Below are 24,969 nucleotides of genomic sequence, written 5' to 3' on the forward strand. Positions count from 1 at the left end.
TACCACTGCTTGGTTGTTCCCTCCTCTCCCTCTCACTCTTTTACACCCCACCCATCCTCCTCCTGTACCCCTGGCCTCGGGGAGAAGGGAGGGGGGGGGGATCCACGGCGGATCCTGCCAGCCGTGTCCGTCAACACCCCCCTCTCCTGTCCCCCGTGCGCTGCGCTCTCGCCCCCCCCCTCAGCTGGACGGGTGAGCTCAGCGAGTGGGAACGCCGGCGCTCCTCCAGCCCCCTGTGACCTGTGGCTGCAGCCAGTACAGGTGCTTATCAGGACAGCTGTTCCGCAAACTCCACACCTCTCATTCAGAAGCCCGGGTCTGACCTGCTCTTGTGTGTTCTTCGGTTACGTGATTTGCAGTTCCCCTTCAGAGTGGTTGTGGTTGACGTGTCTGCAAATGTTAAGTAGTCTGCAGGGAGACGTTTGCAACAAAGGTGCACATTTTAGAAGTAACAGATGCCGCTGAGTGGACACACTGGCGACCTCTGGCTTCCTGAATGTCTGGGCATCCTTGGGTAGCGTCCTCTTTTCTCTTGGAAAAACATGCCGACACACTGGACTGACCAAGCACCCTCTCCTCACTGTTCTGCCATCTTCCTCGCCACGTTTGTGCGGGGAGAGCCTGGCACAGGCTGGGGGGGCCTGCTGGGTGAGGGATCACATGTGATGTGCAATTCTTAAAACCCAGCTCCTCGGAGTGAATTGTGTGTGTAGATCTGAATCTTGTTGACAGGCTGAGAGAGAGCTCAAAGAGAACCACAGTCAACAGTTTTATCTTTCATACGAATCAAATTCTCAATGGTGGCAAGTGGGAAGGTTGGTGGATATGAGGATGAGTCTTGAGTTCAGGTTGTCGCAGAAGGATATCTGAGATCCTGTACCAACTGCTAGATCATCTACCAACAGCCACAGTGTGTTCAGTGTGTAAAGCTGAGGTGCGTCACTGTCTGTGTTCAGTGTGTCTGTGGCTGAGCTGTGGCGCTGTCTGTGTTCAGTGTGTCTGTGGCTGAGCTGTGGCGCTGTCTGTGTTCAGTGTGTCTGTGGCTGAGCTGTGGCGCTGTCTGTGTTCAGTGTGTCTGTGGCTGAGCTGTGGGGCTGTCTGTGTTCAGTGTGCCTGTGGCTGAGCTGTAGGGCTGTCTATGTTCAGTGTGTATGTAGCTGAGCTGGCAAGGTGCTGTGAGTCTGACAGAGACACTGGCTTCTCAGCTGTGCAGTGACCTCAGCTGGGCGGGAAAGCACAAGCTCTAGAGACGCAGCCTTGGATGCTGTGACTCTTTTTTCAATTACTCTGCTTTATAAGAAAGAAGTCTAAAAAAAAAGCTGGAACTCTTTGCTGAAAGTTAATTTGATGGTAATTGTTTTTTTAACTGTTGGCATAAAGCCGTTTTAAAGTCATAAAGCACTGCTAAACTAAACATAGCACAGTCTGTTGATGGGGAGCGCTAGGCTAGAGTTGGACATTTTTGGGGAGGCTGGAATGTAGGTACCCATCACTCCTTGGGTTCCTTTGGCATCCTTAATTGCCACAGAAAATACCAAATTCCTCAGCCTGCAGGGCCTGATGCAGATGCTTATGTAGGAGGCCGATACCGATACTTGCAGTGGTAATGTTGTGTTTCTGGGTGCCTGTTTTGATACAAGAGGAAACTGTGCACAATCAAGCTCTACAATATATTTTTAAGGAAGCTACCTTTCGTGTTGGACAGTCTTTGTGGCTACTAGCGGTACGAGCAGAAGGGCTGACAGACAATGGCGCACAAATGTGAGCAACAGGATCTGAAACGTATAAGAGCAGAATGAGCAAGAAGAGGCACGTGACCTACATGCCTGGAACAGAAGCGAAGCTGTGCCGACCCCTGGGGTTCAGAGGTCATGTAAACTCCCTCACCCCACTGTCTCCCCCTGCTGCTCCAGGGTTCGTTCACACAGGCCAAGGCTGGGTCTTTAAGCACTGTATCCCGGCTGCTTCCTGCTATTACAGTACACTTCGCTGTCGATTTCTGAGTCAAGCTCAAGGTGCTTTTCTGAAAAGCTAAAAAAAGAAAATCTTCCCTGAAATAAACAAGTAAAAGAAAATGTGATATGAATCACATTGAAACTTAGATGTGTAATAGTCATGGCAAGTGCTGTGTTTTCTTCCCTGCCTGTAAGGGAACGCGTGTGGGGAGAGGGTGGTGGCGGGGGTCACAGCTGCTGCTGCACTCTGCCATTCCTGGAAAGGAGGTTGCTCTGTTTCCTGGCAGAGGAGGGTGCCTAGAGTGTGTCACAGTGTGGGTGTGGGGGGCACGGCTGTGTGTAGGGGTGCAGAGCTGAGCAAGGGGTGGTTATTTTATCTTCTTGCTATCAGCACACGACATATTGTATTCCAAGATGCTGTGGTTTTTTTTCTCGCCAGGCCGCATTTCCATGGGAATCGAATCCTGTACTGTGCTGCATCTTCCTGCTTCCAGGATCTATAACATCAAAGAGTGGGTAAACTCTGCCTGGTCTGCTGCGAGTTTATATAAGGATAAGGCTATTAGACTCGCGCTCCAGGACCCCAGTCGGAGGAAGTCAGGCTGTACAGAGTCAGCTGTGAGCACTCTATAGGAATAAACTGCTTCAGTACCCGTTTCCTTGTCTCCGGGCAGAGCTCTCCCACAGGCCTGCTGTGCTGGGCTGTGTGGCTGTGTGTTTATATTGGAGCCCAGGCTTCCTAGTGGCAGCCTGCACCTATGTAAACATCCCCTGGCCGTCGTGCTCTGGCTCCCCAGATCTCTGCGCGGCTCTGGAATGTAGAGCCGAGAGGAGAATTCCTCCACACTGCATCGTTCCGCTCGCCAGCTCCCAGGGCTGAGCTCGAGCCCCGTGTGAATGGCCTGCAGGCTCCGAGCACCTGCGTTCATCATTGAACCAAGACGCCGTGGGTGTGTGTATGTAGGCTGAAACTGAGCATGTGGAATAGTCTCTCATCGTCATTAAAATTTGAAAGACGGAGGATGTTTTCTCGTGCTGTTTGACCCAATTTATGTTGTAAAATGTTCAAATTGAAAGGTGACATTCAAGATGAAATCATATAGCCATCTTGCTCATTTTTTGGTAAGCCTTTCTCCTAGCTGCCTCTTGAAGAATTGCTGGGCTGCCTGATTCAGCAGCACTGCTTGGCAGCTTGTTGCAGACTCCTACAACCCTTGTTTTAAAGAGATGTGCTCGGTGACGAGATCAATGGGGCCCGAGGGCCCGGTCTGCGTGACCTCGGGGCCCGGGGTCTCGGTCAGCGTGATCTGGGGGCCTGGGGACGCGGTCAGTGTGATCTGGGGGCCCGGGGACGCCAGTCAGCGTGATCCGGGGGCCCGGGGACGCGGTCAGCGTGATCCGGGGGCCCGGGGACGCGGTCAGCGTGATCCGGGGGCCCGGGGACGCGGTCAGCGTGATCTGGGGGCCCGGGGATAGTGTCAGGGAGAGCTTGCAGTGAAAGGGCTGCTGCGCTGACAGATGGATTGCTCTAATTAGAAATCCATAACATCCTGCCACATGGCTGCCTTATCCCCAGCGCACTTCCTGATCCCGGGCACGCTGACGACAGTTGGTTTACTTTTTCCGTCACTTCAGTGTGGGCGTCTGGAGGGAGCCAAGAAAAACACTGGGCACTCTCTGTCTTTCCTTCGCTCTTTCTCTCCCTCGCTCAGTCACTCTCCCTGTCTCACTCCCAGCTTGCTCTCTTTCTCAGGAACTCCTTGCATTACAAAATCAAGCCAGTCTGTGCCTCCCTCGCCTGTCTCTTCCTAGTTATCTGTGTTTAAATTTCTCTGAAGCCCCAATGCCCATTGGTAATTTAGCACTGCTATTTGGTTATTGTGTTGGTATGTTTTGTCTCTCCCTTGGATTGAAGCCATTCTCTCAGTATTAGATATTAAACCCAAATGTCTGTGTTCTTCCAGGACTGGTGTGGAGCTCCAGTGGTGGTTAATTGCTGTAACAGCACTATTCACAGCTGCTCTTGTTCACATTAGAATGAGTCACAGCACTAATATTAGCCTTTTTAAATCCTTTTCTACTCCTTCTGGAAAAACTTCCTTGATATAAAGGCTAAAACTTACTTCAGCAGTCAAGTCTACAATGTCACACCTGGCTTAGTGGATACGTCTCTTCCTCTCCTGGTGTGAAACGCGGCTTATGTCAGATGTTAGTCCTTTCCTATATCTCCTTACGGTTAAATGAGGTGTTTAATGTGCAGATCAGCGGTTGATGCTCTTCAGCTCTGTGCATTCCTCCTTGCCAGTTATTTGTTGAGGTCGCTAAATTGTGTCCGGATTACTCGCTCAGAGACAAGGTGGTGTCATGCAGTCTGGACGTCTCCCATTAGAGCTCAGGCTGTGTCTGGGATTGCCCAGGGTGGTGGTACATGACTGGCTGAGCACTGGGCCTGGGTGGGTCTGTTCTGGCCATCTTGGCACGACGCTGCAGTGTGGCCAGTGTCTTTCATGTCCCACTCCATGGAGAGGTCACCGTGTCCAGTGGGGCGCGTGCATGTCCTGCTGCAGTGTGTGCACTGTCCGGGCTTCCCCAGTGCAGGCATGGAGGCGGCGGCCTCATTCGCGATGCACCGTTCCCAGTCGGCAGCAGAGTCCCTGGTGCTTGCCGTGGTTAGTGTGTGGGTTACGTGGTCACCTAACAAGTTCTGCTTTTTAAAGGGCTCATAAAACTCACCTGAAAACTCAAGAAAAGGGAAAGGGGAGAGAGAACTGCTTCGCGATCAGTGATACCGAAATAAGGACTTGCCTTTTGTGTACCTCGTGTGGTCAAAACAGCCGCCCGGAACGGGCTCTCTCTCTGGGTCAGAAACACGTCGCTGCCGCGCAGGAATAAGGAGTGGGAGGGGGGCAGGGGGTGCTGAAACGTGCAGTCAGGAACTCGTCTGAGCTTTCCCTTCAGGGTGTGTTGAAGTGGGAGGGGTTCGCCCCACAGATGAGCGGTGACTGGGGCCCTCATCGTCTCACCCCAGGAACCCACAACAGACAGGCGCATGATATCAGGGGTTACTGGCAAGTCAGCCTTTATTAGATCACTAATTGATAAATTTCCTACATATGGATGAGAAGCGGTTTAATCTGCTGGGGTGTTGCGTCTCTCCCCTTCAGTGCTGAATAAACAAAGACCCGGCAGAGAGGGGGGTGTGGGCTCCCTCTGCCCCTGTGAAGTGTGGATCCCATCACATCCAGCACAAGTAGCCTGGCAGTGAGTTTAATCTGCGTGTCTAGAAACGAACAGAGCAAAAACTAAACAACCCGCAGTCCAGCATCCCCCTGCCAAAATCGCAGCTCTGTCTCTCCCCCACATTAAAGACAGACTGACCGTCCTATCCAAACTTTTAATTACTCTGACTCCTGAAGAACCCTTTTAAAACCCTGTTCTCTTCAGCTTTTAAATGTTCTGGTAACCCACAGGCAGAAGACTCTGTGAGAAAGAAAGGAGGAGGAAGGGAGAGAGAACCACAGAGCATTTCCCGATCAGCTGAGGGACAGATCCTCTGATTTCAAAAGAAAAACAGCCGTTTTAGAATAGAATTCCTCTGTGATTTACCCTGGTATTTCTGAAGCCACACCGTAGTGCGTCCAGTGAAGCCCATTCAAGATTTGTTACAGAACATGTGGATTGTTGGTACAGTGTGTTATCTGAGAATGATTAGTAAAAAGAGGAAAATACAGAATTTCCAGTCCCCTTCCCAAGTCCCTTCCAAATAATAGAAAGGCGTAAAACTAAAAGGAAAGAAACAGAAGATACTTAAAAGAGCCTAACAAATGACTAATTACTAAGTCTCTTGGAAGGACAGGTAACCTAATGGGTATTGTCTGGGTAGCCAATTAGTGACAGATTAAGTTTTGCAGGTATAGAAGGAAGGCTCAAATTCTCAAAGAAGTTCTGAAATGGATATAAATTTTGCTTTTAATTTTTCATTATTTAAAGTGGTGGCTAAGATCTTTGACAAGACATCTGTTGACTTGAAACGTGTCCGGTAGTGCTGACTCGCCCCCTGTAGTGTGTTTCCGTTGTGGTGTGTGAAAGGAGCGAGGGGCAGGATCGTGGAGCTGGACACTCCTGCGCGTGTGGCGTGTTCTTCAGGGGTGTGGTACCTCTAGGAAGAGCTCACAGTGGGTAGCTGTGGGAGGCTGCAGGCTCGTGCACCGTGTGACCGAAGGACCCCGCCCTGCGAGGGGACCGCCTCTGACTCATGGTGGGGTCAGCCGTTTCCCCTTTCACCTGCCATGACCTGACCTCCTCTCCCCTCTCCGTCTGTGTGCAGACCCCGGCGGCGAGGACTCGCGCTCGGCGCTGCAGGAGCAGACCACAGCGCTGGGCCTGGCCATGTTCGCCCTGCTGGTGCGGCGCTGCACGGCGCTGCTGACGGAGACGCCAAGGGGTGAGCCGCTCGCACTCTGCTCCGCCCTCGCGAGCACCTCCGGGTGAAAGCAGACCCACACCCCTCTCGGCACTACCAGGTTCTGAACGCGACCCCGTTGGTTTAAGGTTTGCATTGGCCTACGACAAACCTAAACAGATATGGGAGGAGCGGCAGCTCTTTCTCAGGAGTCAAGACTTCACTGATACAGCAGTAGCTGTACACACACACACAACTTTTCCATAGGCAGGGGGGTTCAGATTCTTCTTAACAGCTCCGACTGTGATTGAGACTTGCTACTTGTGAAAGTGCTCTGGTTAACAAAGCTGCACTTGAGAAAGTGTGGCATGTGTGTGTGAGTTGTGAGTCCTTCTCTCATTTCTAATCTGTAAGAAAGTGCTTTGCCTTGTCAAGGCTGGCAACACAGCTGTGTGCACACTTAACAAATACGAGCTCCCTGTTTACTCTGTGCTCGTATTGCACACACAGCGCACACTCTACTGTTCCTGAACTATTCTGTCTCCCACTTTTATCCCCTTTTCCCCATTCTCCCGTTGTCCAGCCGTCTCCTTCTCTCCTTCCATACTTCCAACCTCCCTTGTTTCTGCGTCTCTGGCTCACTCTCTGTCTCTCTCAGGCGTCTGTCTTTGTGTTCCTGCCTCTCTTTTCCCCAGCACGTCTGAGCGTCCGCATGCACGGCCACTCATCGCGTGCGCGCTCCCCTGTCTCCACAGCGCCCCCCGGTGTCGACGAGAGTGACGGCGGGGAGGAGGAGGCGGCGGTGGCGAAGGTGTCCTCCTTCCCTCTGGACCTGCGGGAGCTGCTGCCCAGCGTGAAGGTGTGGTCCGACTGGATGCTGGGGCAGCCGGAGCAGTGGAACCCCCCTCCGCCCAGCCTGCCGCTGCCCCACAGGTGAGCCCTGCACTGAGCAGGCAGAGCCCATGAGGCAACACCCACCTCCCACAGCCTTACACTGCCACGGTTTCCCATGGTTCGTAGCAAGCTTCGCCATATCGTCCTCTACACTGCCCTTTGAATTTACCATGGTATACTGGGGTATTCCATGGTAAATTCCCTGACTTCATCCAGGCACAGAGACAATAGGGGCTTAATACAGGCACAGAGATAACCTTGTTGACTGGCTTGGTGGCCTTGATCTTTTTTTCTCACTATTTCTAGCGCACACTTTGTGTTTCAGGCGGCCTGCTCTATATGAAACACACAGACAGGCTGTCCTTCAGACAGACATCCTCACCCCCTGCTGTCATTGTGCTGCATCTGCCTTTGCCGAAGAGAGACAGGCAGACAGAGAGACGGACCGCCATCTCTTGCTGACTTGTCACTGGCTCCCTCCACCCCCGCACCTTATGAGCGCTCAGACAGACAGCAGGCTGGACAGGGATGGACAGGCACACTGGGTTGCTGTCTTCCCTGACCTCTTGCACACACTGCTGGCTTCATGCTGAAAGTATGCTGTGAGCGGGGCTGCAGAGGGGAGCAGCTGTGGCACTCCCAGTCCTGATTGCTTTCAGCTGGTACTTGAACCCGGGGCCTGGGGTTTGGAGCCGAGCCCAGGCCCAATCCCCCAGCGCCTCGCGCAGCTGCATGACCCCACGCTGACCCCAGCCGAGGATAGGAAAATACAAGACGTGCCAAGCCAGCGAGTCTCTTTTATTTTCCCTCTGGCGCCCTGCCCGTGACCAGGCTTACATAATGGGAAACATAGCAGGGCTCAGGAGAGCCAGTCCCTTACCAATCTCCTCTCGCTTCCCGCATGCATGCTATATATCTTACAGGCCTTCGCTCGGGCACATTTATTACACTGCTGCTCGACAGAAACCTGGAACTGGGAGCTGCCTGTGTCCTAGGCGCGCTCACACACACACACATACACAGGCTCTTGAGACAAACAGTCACACACACACACACAAAGCTCAGAAGGCACTTACTGGCTGACAAGCTGGAAATGCTAACGGTTTGCATGTGTCAGTTCACACAAGCAGCCTGACTCTACCTGCAGTACTCCCGCATCTCTTCCACTGTATCAGGGGCAGCCAGCTCTTCTCCTGCAGAGCCCCAGCTCTGCAAGTTTTGCAGGACTTTTTTAAGTAACTGATCTCTCGGTGGCCTGGAACAGTTGACCAGTTAGGCCAAAGAATTCAGACACAAGACAGTGAGAACTCAAAACACAAAACCTTGAAGACATTGTATCTCTGCTGGGCCCAGCAGGCCAGCTCTGCATTATATCTCTTCCCCTCTCCTCGCTTCTTTTTTTTTCTCTCCCTAACCTTTTCGCTCCCTGTTTCCTTTCCCACCTCTGACACGTTCTAGGTAAGGGAATGCGTGCATAGTGTGCAATGTTAACGCCTCTTCCCCTTGTCCCCTCTTCCTCTCTGTAGCTGTGGTCGCTTCCACACACTCTCTGTATTCACCGCCCTGCCTCCTCCTGTCCCCCCAGCTGTACCCCAGATGTGTGGCAGTGCCTGGCGGAGCTGTGCAACGCGCTGGCCGCGGTGAGCCAGGGGGAGGTGCCGCTGTACAAGGACCCAGACGAGGAGCTGAGCCTGCTAGTGCTGGAGGAGGACCGCGTGCTTTCGGGGTTCGTCCCTCTCCTCGGGGCGCCCCAGGAACCCTGCTACGTCGACAGCGACTGCAACAAGGTCAGGGCTCCTCGCCCAGCCTCTGTCTCATCCTCTTCCTCCCCGTCTTCCCCGAGTCTTTCAATGTGCCATCTCTCCCAGATCTCCCTTCTGTTCTTTATTTCCTCGCTGCCTTCTGTCTCTTTCTCTCCTTTCCAATTGGCTTCTCGCTCTCTTTCCGACACCTCTGTGCTCCCACCCGCTCCTTCCCCCTTCTCCCAGCACCCCACCACCGTCTTTCCCCCAGCCTCCCTGCCTGTCCGTCCGTCCAGAGCCCAGGCTGGCCCTCCGAATGACCGGTACGGGCTCGGGGCGACAGTGTTGACAACAGCCAGGTGTGTCTGGCGGCCTGGTTTCAGTGAAAGAGCTGTGGTTCAGCCCAGGTGGAAGGTGAGTGCGGGGACACTTCCTCGCGGTGATGAAAGACTCCATTAGCTCACAGAGCAGCTGTCCTGCCGCCGCCGCCTCTCCTCCACCCCAGCACTCCTCCCCTGTCAGGCCCGTACATTATCCAGACCTGCGGCTTCACAGCTCCTCGCTCACACAACACAAGGGGAGAGAAAGGCAGAGGCGAGTGCTTGTTGTTGTGTTTTTTTTTTAGTTTAACAGTCCCCGCGCCAGTGTTCGAAGGGGGCCTGCGAGATGTTTGTGGGTGTATTCTGCAGGCCCTGTGCTATTCGGAGCTCAGCGAGTGTCCCTGGCCAAGACCGAAATTCCCAGCCTCCAGAGTTATCTTCTGGTGGCTCTGGTTCTTGGAGCGACTTCCAAACTCTCGGTGCAGCTCTGATGACTCTTCGCTGTGCGAAGGCAGGGAAAGTCCACTTTATTCTTCTGCGCCCCTTTTGGGTTCCGTTTTTGTCTTTTTAAAGTGCTCTTGGACTGATTCCGCATCCAGCGATGAATACCGCGGCCTTGTCCGCGTGTGATGGCGGCGTAGTGCCACCGCCGCCTGTTCTGTGATTTTTACTGTCGCTGGCTGCGCGGATGAGGTCTGCGCTCGTGGTGCGGCGCCGCAGTTGCGTGTTGTGCTCTCCGGTGCCGTTCGGGGTTGTGCAGTGTTGAGGTACGAGGCTGTGGGCCCCGGCCGGCTGGCGCTCCCTGCGGCACCCGAGCCGTGCCTTTGGAGGGGCGCAGCCGCGCACGGCTCCCTGCCATCGGCGCAGAGCCCCCCGAGGAAGGTCAGCCCTCGCTCCCTCTTGCTCCAGACTCTCATCCCTGGGAAGGCAGCGCTGAGAGCGGAACCAGATTAAGTCATGGAGGGGTGTTGAGGGAAAACGCTGACCTCTTATCCCTTCTCTTTTTTTTTTTCCAGCCCTCAGCCTACAAAATAATAATAAAAATGCACACACAGTCAGGGGTTGCATGTACAGTCGTCGACCAGATTGTGTTTCTCTCATGCGCTGCAGTATCGCCAGTGTGTGCTTATGTGGGAGTTCACAGGTTTTTCACATCAGAGTGCGCAAGAGTGCTCTGGGTTCGAGAGGGCAGCTGTGTTGTATGGCGTGGATGTGTGCTAGCTGGAGTGTGTGTGTGTGAGAGAGAGAGCGCTCTCTCTCTCTCACTGGCATGCTGTGTGCACGGTCACTTCCTCTCTTGTTTAAACAGTGCAGTCTGTGCTGGCAGCCTTCTCTCTCAACTCCAAATGGTTTGCATCATGTTTTAAAAACCCCCCTGCCGCCCGCCCCCTCCTCTTCCCCTTTCCACTCTCTCTCTCTCCTCTCCAGCCAGCCTGCTCAGACACAAACGGACAGCCAGCAGTCTCTGCTTTCTCTTAACACTGCTCTTAAATTCTGACTTGGTTTAAAACAAATCAAATAAAATTTTATTTATGAAGCATCCTTCATGTAGAAAGCACATGAAAGTTCTCCACGTGTCAGGATGAAATATTTAAACCAAACAGCAATAATAATATATGTATAAACAGTGTTGCAAGGGTATCGTACCCCTGTGCCTGTCGACAGTGAGCTTGCGAAGTAAGGCAGTGTTTGCAGTGATTAGCTCGGAGCTCTTTGGGTAGGCTGGACTCCATGGGCGAGTAAAGGGATGTCTCCTCATTGTAAGTAAATACGGGCGAATCATCCTTGATGAGAGTTTTGCGCGACTGTGACCGACATTCGCAGTGTGCGAAATCTAGCAGGGAGGAAGTCTAGCAAAAGTGCCCACAGGACGAGAAATCCCTGGAAAATCTTGGAGAGAGGCTTCCAGGTGTCCGGTGATGCACAGAGTGCCAGTGGGGCTGGAGCTCGGGGGAGAGTTGTTGGAGGAGCTGACGCACCACAGTCGCCAGTTGTCTTAGCCATTCTCCCACTTCTCTGCAGTCCTTCGCTCACACCCACAGTCGCAGTACAAGACAGACCTTTCTGTTAGCTGAGCGATCGTCGATCTGCGCGTCGCACAAAGATGTGCTTCCATCACAATGACCAAACCCTTCGCACTTCCCAGGTGTCTTCTTGGTAAAGCTTTGGGTTTTCTCAAAGTGGCAGTGTGAGCCCCTGAGATGGCCACTCCCGGTGCCACATGGCCTCTCCCGGTGATGTGCAGTGTGGGCACTGCCTCTGTGCGCTGGCACGGATGGTGCTTCAGCGCTGGCAGGCCGGCCCGGCGCCCCCCGGAACCTCTTGAGGGTTACCAGTAAAATAATACAACAGCCATAAAAAAAGCACACAAGACTGTTTTAGCAACACGGAGAGGAGAGATGGAGACAGAGGGCAAGCTGACTCCACGTTGTGGCAGAGCACCAGGCCTCAGCGTTTCATGTGGGTCCTTCTGGTGGGTATGGCACCAGAAACTGGATATGCTGAGAGACGGGGGCGGGTGAGAGCCGAGGTTCAGTCTCGGAATCCTGAGTGACGTCAGCTCGGGTACATGAGCACCACGGATTGCAGTTTGGATGCAGGCTGCCTCAGTTTGCACGCTGGCACTCCGTGTCTCTGCATGTGCGTGCGTGTGTGTGTGGTTCCTTCGGTGCACACGTGGGATTGGCAGTTCTGTTTCGTTTGGCCGAAAGAAACAGAACGAATTAGGGGAAAAAAACCCAGAGGAAAAGCAAGGTTTTTCCAAATCTTTTTTTTTTTCAGATCAGCCCTTTGTAAGGGTCGCGTTTGGTGTGTCTCTCCCCTTCCCCACCCAGCTGCTCTCCCGGGCTCAGGAAACTGAAATCAGCTAAACAGTTAAACAAAAACCTGGAGAGGCCAAGTAGAAGCTTCTGGATTCTCCGTGGTGTCGTGTTTAGGCTGGGATCTGAGGAAGAAGCAGGCAGGCCCCCGGATTAGCTGCGGGCCCAGACACAGAGGCCAGACAGCGGAATGAGTGGGACTGAGAGCGCTACCACGCCACCGCCGAGCAGAGCGAGCCGGGCTCCTGGCCGACAGCCTCGGCTGAGCGCGGGAGGCGCTGGGGCAGACATCCGCCCTCTGCACCCACCTGCGCCCGTCTCTCTGGCGGCACGGCTGCCGGAGCCCCGCCCCGCCCCGTGAGAGCGTCTCTGGCCCCGGGGCGGCGGCTGCGCGTCAAACACGGGGAGAGAAAACACTAAGCCTTATGAAAAGATCAAGCCTGCAGCTCCGTCTTCTTGCAGTGCAGACATGCACACGGCGTGGCCTTGCACCCCCACCCGCTCCTGGGGTAGACTGCCCTGCGTTTTGGGTACCGGGAGGTCAGGCCACTCGACACCTGAAGTGCGTGAAGTTCCTAGCTGTTTGTGTGGCAAGAACTGTTTAATCCAGAAGTGCGCCACGCAGGCTGGATGCAGCGCGTGTCTGGGTGCGAGTGCGAGTTTGGGGTTTGTGTGTGAAACGGGGGGTTGCTAGCGTGTGCTGTTTGGGCCTGTGTGTGTTCAGAGGGGTGCTGTTGTGTTCCAGGTGTCTCCGTATCTCCTGTGCCTCTCTCTCTCTCTGTGCAGAATTGAATGTGAGCTAGTGTTGACTGTGTTTAGCACCTCCTCACGGGCAGCCCGCTGGCAGGGCTTTGATGCTTTGATGTCACTGACAGAGTTGGACTGGGATCAAGGAAGTGAGGGATTTTATTACCAGGGAGAGCAAGGGAGACAGGAGCTCCAATCCCGCATTCGAGCCACGGGTATCCAGAAGTGCACATATCTCTTCCTGCTCCTGAACCCTAAAATCCCCTTTCCCCGTGCTGTGGGCAGTCACCCGAGCAGCTAATTCAGGTGCTTAGAGAGCAGTGTGTTTACAAATGTAATTGTATTCATCATCAGTGAATAGTTGCTGTGGATGATGGATATATACAGCAGGTTTTGGCATATGCAGAGCTCTTATATATGTCTGAACAGGGGACAGCACACAGCTCTTGGGCCCTGAGATCAGTTCTGGACTGGGGCACCCTCTATGTGGAGTTGAAGGACTGCGCATTTTTGCTCTGCGTCTTTGTGCGGCTCTATCTCAGAAGCTTCCTGAGCTTTCAGGCTCTTTCAGGGCAATAATTGGTTGAATCTGTTTTCTGTTAGAGCTTAACTGAATGGCTGCGGTCAGAAGTTTTTATGACAATTATACCCTTGCTGAAATTTAGAGTCAATCAATATATAATATTTAATTACATTAATTAAATGAAAGCTGTGCTCTCACTTAGCGCAAGCATTTAAAACAATTAAAGGAAATTGCTTGAAACCATATGTGTGTCGTTTCTGGATAGCTCTGGCTAAATAGATCATATTAAAATTGGAAGTCATAATTCAATGGCTTTGGTCAGGTGAGACAATGCTTTGTCAGCTCAGTGGGGTAAACACATTAAACTGCAATTCAGGACTGTGGGTGTGTAGTCTTCTAGTGATGGTTCCTCTCATCCGTGACGTACTTGAAGTAGTGCAACTACTCTGTGCACCTGCATTGATCAGCAGGTAGAAGGTATTTTAAAATGACTTTCGTGTATTGACTCTAAACAGAATTGAACAGTTTAGACTCCCAGATATTATAGTTCAGGATCTACCGGCTGGATCTGAAATGGATTCAACTGCTGGTCAAGGGAGGCTGTGCCTACAGCTAATCAGAACCACATGATGACAGCGGGAGTAGAGCTCACTGCTTCTCTTTGATACATTAGTTCTCACTGTTCTTGCCTACTGTATCTATGCAGACAGGGAGATTTTTTATTATTAACTGTAGTCCTTTGCCTTTTTGAGCATGCCATGGTTTTTAATATTCTATATGTTGTTTTCTAATGCATAGTTTGTCCTCAGATAAATATTTTTAAAAATGCGGTTAGATAACTGCAGTTTTTTTAGTAGGAGAGAAAAGACATTAAAATCTCTTCAGTAACACAGCCCTGCAGCTCAGCAGCTTGAAATGTAAACTGAAACAAGGAACTGTTACAAACGAAAGGAGGTTATTTGGCCCGTCTAGCAAACAACTGAGAATTATTATTGGGATGGCTTTATGACGAGAGAATTGTTATTATTAGAGTTGAAACATTAAAGGGTTCAGAAAGTTTTCTGTTTATTCGTATTGGAGCAGAGCAGAGGCTGACGTGCAGGGCGGCTCTCAGCCTCTAGCTGATCCAGAGCCAGTCCCCCAGGACTGGAGAGCGGGCACCTCTCCCGCTCGCCTTCCTCGGTCCCTCTCTCCCTCCATCTTGCTCTCCTCTGCCACCATTTCGCTCTCTCCCCCACGCCGTCTCGACGGGGCTTTCTCGCCCTGCCAAGCGGACCTGCCCCGGCTCGCTGCTCGCTTTGGCACCGCTGACAGGATGCTTCAGGGCAATCCATCAGCTGTCACAGGGCGGCTCAAATTTGTAGCGCGCTGTTCTGCTTTATTCCTCCCTGATTAAAGTCAAAGGGCTGTGGTCGTGGAGTTTGTTAAACTTCCTAAATAGGAATTCGATCTCCTGGGGCGAAGCCAGGAACAAAGGAGTCCTGTCCTTTTCATCCTCCCTGTCAGCCTCTCAGACACTTTCACTCTCTCTCTATAGATAATGTGTATATATTATATATCTGTGCGGCTCTGCTCCACCTGTCTAACATTAAATATGCCACTAAATTTTCTCCATTCCTGGTAGAGCTGTGGTTATCTTCACTTCATCTAAGCTGATTGTTGAAGTGAAGTACTTTGAAGTGCTATATTGCTGCATGAAAGACACTCTACACAGAGGTATTTTTGTGCTGATTTTACAGGAGCAGATACAAGTGTGCAGCAGCGGTGTTAGCGCAGTGTTCATCAGGCACACGGTTACAATCTTTTAAATCTCATCTCAAGATATCCAGCTCCTGAATTGAAACGTGCTGAGCTCATTGGTTTCGGAATCGTGTTTGTTGTAAAGCACCGTGGGCCGTGATTTGGGGAGCAGCTCGGTGTGATGGCTGAGCCTGCGAGTGTGTGCAGCCAGCTGGGCGAGCTCTGCAGCACGTCTGCGTGGAGCAAGAGCAGGCCCTGGCAGGAGGCGGGGAGATTTATCAGCGTTCTGCAGTTTTGCTCATTTTAATTCTCTCTTATCAGCTCGTTAACGATGCTCCGAGGCTTAACGAGCCAGAGGCAGCAGGGTCCACGCTTGTCAAGGGCTGAGTGCCAGAACGTAATTTGCCCCATTTGTAGAGGTGGCGGGGGGGTTGCTAGCTCTTACAAGTGTGCTAATGTGGGAACTCCACCTCTTGACAGCACCCGTTTGGATTGCTAACCCTCAGAAATAGTGATGCCCTTCTTTCTGAACTGCAGAAGCTCCGACACTGCGGGCAGGTCCGGGGCTTCTGGACGGAGTGGTGCTGGCAGGGGGGGGTGGTCTTGACCCCTGGAGACGTGGAGACGTCGGAGTGCGCGGTTCCCTGTGCGTTGGGGTTCAAACTCTTCTTTCGGAGTGTTCCTGTGGCGTGGGGTCTGGGGTGCCGCTCCCTGCACTGTCTCCTACCGTTGTACTTTGCTGTTTTCGTTTCTGGCCTCCTTGGCGTGTTTCTGTCTCTTTCTGCGGCTGTGCCGTGTCAGTTCTGGGCAGGCTGCTCCGTCTCTCAGCCAGGCTGTGTTCCTGGGTCAGTGCAGATCAGATTAGACCCCGCAATTTCTTACCTCTTCTGACTCAGATATACGCTGACAAGCAGAAGGGTTATTAACATGTCACCTTCTTATCATCCAGAAGCATCACTTCTTTATCTCTTCCTTTTTTGCTTTTCATGATATCTATATACTTTTTCCAGAAGGGTTTGAAAAAAGCAATGAACGTTGCAAACAAGAGACAGCTTTCAAAATGTGTAAAAGTTTTAGGATATGGGCTGTGATCAACTGCTGACTTTCTATTCAGTACAGTTAGAGCTTCTGTTTTTTCTGAGGAGGGGCATGCAGGACAGCAGCCCTTATGGCCTGTGAGCGATTGTAGATTATTATTCTCCACTCATGTTCTTCATACACCGTTTCATAATGTCTTGTTTAAGATTTTAAATCTCAAACCGTCCTCTCTCCCAGTGCCTCAGCTCTAACCTAACCACTAGCCCACACTGCCTCTCTCCCAGTGCCTCAGCTCTAACCACTAGCCCACACTGCCTCTCTCCCAGTGCCTCAGCTCTAACCACTAGCCCACGCTGCCTCTCTCCCAGTGCCTCAGCTCTAACCACTAGCCCACACTGCCTCTCTCCCAGTGCCTCAGCTCTAAACACTAGCCCACACCGCCTCTCTCCCAGTGCCTCAGCTCTAACCACTAGCCCACACTACCTCTCTCCCAGTGCCTCAGCTCTAACCACTAGCCCACACTGCCTCTCTCCCAGTGCCTCAGCTCTAACCACTGCCTGCCACTGATGCTGCAGTACCATAAATGACTGATAGAGGCTGGGTTTGCATCACATCTTGCTGAGGTGTTGGCAGGAGAAAGCCTGATGAGATGTTAAGACTGGTCACCCTCCCTCCTCTCCCCGTCTTTGTTCCGAGGGATGGGGGGCTGAGAGGCAGAGTGCTGTTAGTCTTGGCACTGATCCCAGCCAGGCCATTTCCCACAGTGTGCGGAAACGCTGCTGGAACAGATGCCCACTAAGTCTGCATTTGATCTGCAGAATGGCACAGCAGCACTGCAGAAAGGGGGAGGGAGAGAGGCAGTGTGGGCTAGTGGTTAGAGGCACTGGGAGAGTGGCAGTGTGGGCTAGTGGTTAGAGCTGAGGCACTGGGAGAGAGACCGTGTGGGCTAGTGGTTAGAGCTGAGGCACTGGGAGAGAGGCAGTGTGGGCTAGTGGTTAGAGCTGAGGCACTGGGAGAGAGGCCGTGTGGGCTAGTGGTTAGAGCTGAGGCACTGGGAGAGAGGCCGTGTGGGCTAGTGGTTAGAGCTGAGGCACTGGGAGAGAGGCCGTGTGGGCTAGTGGTTAGAGCTGAGGCACTGGGAGAGAGGCCGTGTGGGCTAGTGGTTAGAGCTGAGGCACTGGGAGAGAGGCAGTGTGGGCTAGTGGTTAGAGCTGAGGCACTGGGAGAGAGGCAGTGAGGAAGTGTTCTGTCGTTAAGCAGTGCAGGGACAGAGCTGGACTGGTTAGGCTACTCACACACTTACACTCTCTCAACACACTCAGGGCAGAGCTGCTCTTATTAATGAGCCCGTCAAGGGGCTCCATTCTTCACCAGTCTCTCACTCAGCCTCCCTTCCTGTCCACCCTCTGTTGCTCTCACACAAGCACTCGAACTGCACTTTTATTAAGGCTAATTTAAAGCACCTGTTGTTTTAAATGAGAGTCAGTCTAGACGGCACGGTTCCATGAGCCTGTCTATGACCCTGGTCCCCCCGTCATGTTGCAGAGAGATGTCCTTGTGCAGCAGGCACACTGGGCAGAGAAAGGCACTGCTGCCCAGCTGAACGGCATGCCACTCTGCAGTAATCCCTCGGTTCACCAGCAACACGACCATGGTCACGGTAAACATAAACCTGAGGTATTCAGGAAGTGACAGTGACACTTTTATAGTTTTTGTAGCTTTTTACCTGAACATTTATTAAGCTGTAAAACAATGACAGTTTTATACCTGGATCGATGTTCTATAGTAGGTCTTGGAACTTCCACAGCTGGAACAATGAACAAAAGGCAGCTCTGAGTGTTAAATGTGTGCTTTGGTTACATCACGGAGTTAACATGGTGACTGTGCCCTCTTTGGCCCAAGTCAGGAGGTCACACTCTAGGGCATGGTCTGTGGCCAGGGGTCACCTGAAGGTCACAGTCCATGTCATAACCTGGTGGTTATGGTCAAAGCAGATAAAGGAAGTTGACACCATCTTGAAAGCCTATCAGCTTCCTGCTGCAACTAATACTCAGACAACCACAGAATGCAGACAGCAAGAGGGAGGGATATACACAAAAAGTGGAGATATGCACAGAGGAGAAAGTAAAAAACAGGGTGGAGAAGAAACAAAGAGGTATACTCAGGCCGGGAGAGAAGACAAGCTGAAACCCCCCAGTCTGCATCGCGCAGAGTAAAACTGGCCAGTTCTCCTGCACCTGCTATAACCTCAGCCTCCTTCATGACTGCATCAGGCCTAGTGCGATATACAGTACTGTATAATACTGGAATCCTGCTGTCGGTTGTATGTGCTCTGTTTTGGGCTTGGTGGGATACTGCCGCAGGGGGTCTGCGCTCAAAGCTCCTTTCGTGTGGCAGGACCCTCCCTCACACTTTCACTCTCACTCGCTCTTCTCAGGCGCTAATGGAGGAAATGCACGGGGGGAGTCAGGCTGCTGCCCCTTCCTGGCTCTCTGGCTCTGCGCTTTTCCATCTCGCTCCGTCCCTCTCTCAGGCTGCACGGGAGGTCACACCGCTGTCCCTCACTGCTCCTTTTCCCTCTCTCACACTCCCTCCCTCTCCCCCTCTCCCCCAGGCGATAGCGGCGGACTGCAAGAGGGTCACAGTGCTGAAGTATTTCCTGGAAGCGCTGTGCGGACAAGAAGAACCTCTGCTGGCGTTCAAGGGTGGAAAGTATGTGTCGATGGCAGCCGTCCCACACACCATGGGAAAGGAAACAGGAAGCCATGAGGGAGAACAAGCAGACAATCAGGTAGTGTGGAGCTGTGTGTGTGTGTCTGGGGTGTTATGATGGTGCCCAGATGCACAGTAGGCAACGAGGGTTGTGAGATTGCGACACTTTTATTTGTTGTGGAAGGCGGTGCAGATTTCTGCCTCTGAAGAATGTCGCCAGGTGTGTTGGGGAGCAACTACTGCATTCTACTTTTTTTTTTTGGACGGCATGAGTCAGGTCTGTTACTTGGTGCCTAGGTGCAGTAGTGTGTGTGCAGCACAGCTGATCAGGAGATGCGCAGTGTGTGCGCAGTGTGTTACCCAGTAGGAGCAGTGTGTCCCGTGTCTGTGAGTGTGTGGGAGCGGGGACAGTGTGCGGGGGAGTGAGAGTTCAGAGGCAGGGGAGAGTTGATGCCCAGGACGCGGGGGGTGTTGAGTTTCCGGGAGGGGGGGTTATGCTGCCCTGCACGTACAGGAAGGGGTCACGACCCCAGAGACGCTGCCTGGAAAACCATTTTTTCTCCTCCCCTCCTCTTTCTCTCTTACTCCGTAAACAGAGCCACTGCCAGCCACGATTCAGCTGTCTTTCCTCTCCTTCTCAGAATTTTTTATGTCATCTCCGATACACTAAAATACCAGCGGTCCCGCTTCCATTAGCCTTTCTTTTTGTATCTCCAGGTTAATGCCCTGCCCCTCTCCCTTTCCAAGCCCTCTGTCTCTCTCTCCCACTCCGAGGGCACCTCTCGCCCCATTCGCTCTCATCTCCTGCTCATGCTTTCCTCTGCCTCCTCTTTTCCCGTCTGCTGCCCTGCCGCTCACTCTCCCCTGTGTCTGTCTCTGTCAGGTGCTTTATTGGGCTTGACGAGTTTTCCAAACTAATTAAGGCTGGCGAAGGGAGAGGTTATATGTCCAGCTTCGGCAGCTCTCCCTCTCTGCCCTGGTGCTCAGGGGCTGCTGTCTCTCAGAGAGAGCGAGCGCCACTGGCACCTCCGGGGCTGCAGCCGCCATTTCTGCGGTGTGCGCCCCAGAGAGTGTGGGTCGCTCCGCGGCTCATTAATAGAGGTCGTCGATCAGTTAACGAGCCGTTATAATTTCATGAGAATTGATTAATCAGCGCATCGCATGTCTGGTCTGATGTACTGTAACAGGCACTGAGGCATCTTTTTACAGCAGAAGCGTGTAAGAAGGTTAGAGACAAGAGGAAGACATGGAGCCTATCCGGGCCACTCGGTAATGAGCAGCTGATTGATCCCAGAATCTCATCCAGCCATGTCTTCTAAGGACCCAGGGTGTCATTGCAGTTCCAGACTCCTGTGACCAAAAGCCTCTGTGCTGATAATTATAGTGATATAGAAATTGCACAGATTTTGTTAAGATTAACCGTTTCTTTCTACAATTCTGTGAGCATTTAAAGGGGTGTGCACGCACTGAGACGAAGGGGTGTCTCACGCTCGCATCACATGACCCCTTATGAGTCGGGTGTTCAGCCTGAGATCCACACGTCTGAAGGAAAGAGCATTTGTTTGGCATTTTGTTCTTGGGGTGTTTTTCACAGAGACGAGAGGCAGGGGCTATTGCAGGTGAGGCTGGCGTCTCTCCCTCTGCCCGCACTGTTGCCCTCTCCGCTCTGTCTTGTAGTGTCTGTTGTGGGGGAGGAGAGCGGGGTGCTTACGTGCTCTGTTGACAGTCGCTCATACCCTGGTAGCCCCCCCCTCTCTCCGTGGGGGTGCGGGTGCGGCGTGGGCAGTCAGCCCGGGTCAGGGGAAAGGGGCGACATCCACAGATGGGACCCCTGTCTCTCCAGCTGGCCTGTGACATCACTGCTCTGGGGCAGGAAATGGGGAGCAGCAACGTCAGCGTGGTGTCTGGGACTCTCTGCCCCCTCAGCTGGGTAAATGCGCCACAGCCAGAGGAGAGGGCCCTGTCCGCCCCCCCCCCCCCACAGACCCATTCCCATTCTCACACAGACCCCCTCCTACACCAGGAACAACAGTCTGCTTCCCATCCGTCCACTGCAGCCCCCCGCTGGGGGTGATCAAAGCCCACCCGTCCCAGACTGTACGCTGAAGCGCTGCACAACAATGTAGGTCAGCTGCGTGGGGCAGAGTACGATACTGTGTGTGCGAAGACTTACACAGCAGTGCAGCATTTCCAGCTGGGAGCAGGAGGCACATTTTACCCAAAGGCTTGTGGGAGTGTGGAAGATGCTACCCAGCCATGGTGTTGAAGTCAGTGCCCTGGCTTCTTTCTGGAGAGGGCTTGAAGAGACCCCTGGGTCAATTAACTAGCTACCAAACGAGAAGTGAGCCGCATGGCCACCTCTTGTTCGTAAAGAGCCTTATTTTCTTTATGACTCTGCTACATTCTTCACTTGCACTTGAACGATTGGTGCCATCATCGGAGAGCTCACCCATTCCCTTTCCCAGAACTCCCATGGTGTCACTCCAGTGGCTGGAAACACCTGTCCGTGTTGCTGCCTCATGAAACCCCCTCAAGCTAAAGTGACGTTGTTCAACTTTGATCATTTCATGAGGATATTACAAGAGAAGTGCTTCCCTGTGGCTGCAGTCACTGTACAAGGGGACAGTGCAGTAGTCCAACAGGATGTGTATTGCAGCCATGACCCTTAGCACACATCATTACATACATATATATATATATAAAAGGTTTACTGTTCTTTATTCTTATTCTAATAATTCCAACCCAGTCTATGGTGACCTGAGTTTTTACTCAAGAAATCCTAGAAAGAAAACTGTTGGTCAAAAGCTGGACACCGCAGGGTGCTGTGGCTGTAGGGGCGAGTCGTGAGGAAGCCTCTAGCTGTTTTGTGCTCAGCTTTCGTAAAATCTAGAAAATGTTCAGTCATGTTTATGAACTGTCAAAAATAAGTTATCTAAACATATCCCCCAATTTAAATTGATTTTTTCCAACCTTTTTATTCCCAATTTCAAAACAGTATTCACAATTAGAAGAAAGGCCTCCTGATTTTCCCAAATGCTTTTGAAAGTTCAAAAGAAGAGATCACGGAGCAGTAGGCCCACGTCGGGGGCGGTGAGCTCCAGTGCTGCATTGCAGAGGTGCTCAGCCTCCTGTTTCCAGATCCCCCACTGCCCCCCTGCGCGGTGTCATCATGACGTCTTAATGATAAGCAGAGGCACTGAGCTGGCTCGGCACTGCAAGGTGCGCATGTCCCCCGAGCAGACCTGTCGCCACACAGGTATTAATCACTGGCCTGAGTTAGTGAGGCCCCAGCAGCCCCAGCGTCAGGCGGTGCCCCTGGTGCCTGACGGCCGGCCAGCGCAGGGGGCAGTCCTGAGAGCGTGCGGGAAGGTTGCTGTGCTGCGTGCCTGGCAGGCCCCAGCAGCCCTGTCCAGATGCGCCGAGCTCTGGCTGGGAAAGGAAGCCTGCGTCTGTGTGTCCTGCTCCCTCCCTTCTTCCCTCCCACCCCTCCCCACTCACTCCAGTGGGCCGTCTGCGTGGCAGGCCTCCTCGAGAGCCCCCAGGGCCCTGGGCCTTCACTCCCATGAATAATGCTGGGTTTATGATCTCTGGAAGCTTATAAAGGTTGTAAAACGAGAGGTGCAGATGGCAGGTGAGGTGTGTGCCTGCATTAATCCCGCCTGCAGAACTCGTTAGGTCTAATCAGGAACTTCCTGTGGCTGAGGGAAGGCTGGGTTCACCTTTCTCTGCACCCCTCACACATATAGACATGCACTGCCAATCTCTCCCCCCAATTCAGTTCGGTTCTCCACTCCATTCATTCATTTTTTCCTGCTCTCTCTGGAGTGCGTGTCCACTAAATCTTTGGCTTCTATCTCCTCCGCTTTTGTCTTATGCTCTGCAGTTCTTTCTGTGACTCATTCTCTGCCTTACTAGAATTGAAATTTGGGTTCACACTAGAGTTGGGGTGTCTAGTAGCAGGCTAATTGCCCTCCCCTGCAAAGTTCGGCGCTGGGGTGTCGGGGTGCTGACGCCCCGGGGGCCGCGGTATGTCGGGGTGCTGACGCCCCGGGGGCCGCGGTGTGTCGGGGTGCTGACGCCCCGGGGGCCGCGGTGTGTCGGGGTGCTGACGCCCCGGGGGCCGTGGTGTGTCGGGGTGCTGACGCCCCGGGGGCCGCGGTGTGTCGGGGTGCTGACGCCCCTGTCTCTCTCTCTCTGCTGACAGGACGATGACGTGCTGATCGAGGCCATGGACGAGCTGTCGGAGCCAGAAGGCAGCGGCAGTGAGGACGACATCAGGGAGCTGCGGGCACGGCGCCAGGCCCTGGCACAGAAACTGGCGCAGGAGCAGCGTCGCAGGGACAAGATCCAGGTGTGCTGACAGAGTGCTCCCTAGAGGACACACAGCTACGCGATGGGCAAATACTTTTCTTTCCAGACTTCAAGGACACGTCCAGAAATATGTTCTTCTTAATCGCAGAATCCATTCCTGGCGTACAGGCAGGCAGGAGGATCGCATGAGCTCTCTCCCTCTCTTTCGTCTCACTCCAGTCTGTGTTTAACAAGCCTCTGGTTAGATTGATGAACACGTTTGCGATCTGGAAATTGGATATTGGAAATTCCTAGTCCCCCCCACCACCCACCTCCAGGTTTAGTATTCCCAATCCCCTTTCCCTGCTTTACTGTTTAATGGAGTTTAATGGAGTTCAGGGCTCCATTTGGGACAGTTTGATAGATGTGCTGAAGTCCGGCAGATTGGAGGTGGTTTGAGCACCCCCCATCTCCTGCTCCCCTGTTTAACAGTGCCCAGGGCCCTGCACCGGATAGCTCTCCTCCGTTTCGCAGCCTTGAACCCGTGCCAGCCACAGCTGTCTGGCCAGATGTGCACAAGCCTCTCCTGTGAGGCTGAGCCCTGGCTGAAGCAGAGACGGGTTCGGCACGCTGGAGAGAGTGTGGGTGTCAGGCAGCAGTGTGGGGCAGTGTGTACTCTGTTTAGCCTTCTGTTTTTTTTTTATGCACATACGTCTGTTTCTCCTCTGCTCCTGTGCTTTTAGAGAGATGAGTTACTCTTGGTGTAGGACAGACGGGGAGCGGTATGACTCCCAATGCGCAGCAGCCTGACCCGCTCCAGGCTTTACCAGCTGCAAGCTCTTGCTTTCAAGCCAGCGCCAGCTTCTGGGTGTTTCTTCTTCCTTTTAACCGTTGTTGCCTAGACAGACATGAAGCGCTACCAGATGTTTTGCGTTCCTGCTTCGTCATCGGCAATGGCAAAATGTGAAATGGAGCAAAATCTGAAATCTGACATGCAGGGGGAGCGAAGGGGTCACCACTGCCCCGCTGGCCTGAGCACCCGCCTGCTCAGCTCAGAGCTCCAGAGGGGAATTACTAAGGAACTTGTAGACGCGTTTCCAGTCGTTGCCTTTGTTTTAAAAGGTCACGCACAACACGAGTTACAACAGTACACGATTAGACCGCTTGTATTCTGGTTTCCCCAAATCGGTAATGAGACCCGGATGTCCATTCCACAAGCAGGGGTGTCGGCGAGCCTCCCGGGACTGTGGCGTGTGTGTGTGGGACCCCGGTGATGTATGAGGGGGTCCAGACACGGGCAGCCCAGGGAGCGTCTGATTAGAGCAGGGCTCCCCTGGCTGGAGAGCAGTGCTGTGCGGAGACGCTCACACGCTCTGGTTCCTATTATAATCAGTATCGCTGAGCAATCAGGGCTGCTACGTTTTCTGTGGGGTCTGACCCACGGAGGCCCTGAGAGCTGATTCACTTCATTATTCGTGTTTCGCTCCGATTATCGGTGAGCTTTTCGCTTCTCAACACGCAACAGCGGCGGGCGAGGGGTCCGGCCCACTTCAGCCGGTGTGGTTGTGGTTTGCCAGTCGGGGTTCAATCTGTTTGCATTGCGTTTTTTCCACGGTGAGCGTTCGTGCTGCTTCGTCTCGGGGCGGGGGGGGCACGGGGCTGCTGGGTGATTCTGGTTTGGATATCAGAAACTGGAACCGGCTCCTTCGTTGTGTGATCAAGCTAATTGGGAATTAAGCCAAGCGATTAACGTTCTGGACGTGCCAGACTCTTGCAAGAGGGCACAG

General features: G+C 53.0%; 1 protein-coding gene across 1 annotated transcript in view; it reads left to right on the plus strand.

Annotated features, from left to right (window-relative positions):
- smg6 (SMG6 nonsense mediated mRNA decay factor) overlaps window positions 1–24,969 on the plus strand; it is an 83,351-nt gene that overhangs the window by 41,732 nt on the left and 16,650 nt on the right. The window contains exons 12-16 of the mRNA XM_069184574.1: window positions 6,283–6,399; window positions 7,113–7,290; window positions 8,837–9,038; window positions 18,795–18,971; window positions 23,097–23,243. Of these exons, the coding sequence (XP_069040675.1) occupies window positions 6,283–6,399; window positions 7,113–7,290; window positions 8,837–9,038; window positions 18,795–18,971; window positions 23,097–23,243 (821 nt within the window). The remainder of the gene's footprint in view (window positions 1–6,282; window positions 6,400–7,112; window positions 7,291–8,836; window positions 9,039–18,794; window positions 18,972–23,096; window positions 23,244–24,969) is intronic.

The sequence above is a fragment of the Lepisosteus oculatus genome, chromosome 26, assembly GCF_040954835.1.
Source record: "Lepisosteus oculatus isolate fLepOcu1 chromosome 26, fLepOcu1.hap2, whole genome shotgun sequence".
Lineage (NCBI taxonomy): Eukaryota > Metazoa > Chordata > Actinopteri > Semionotiformes > Lepisosteidae > Lepisosteus > Lepisosteus oculatus.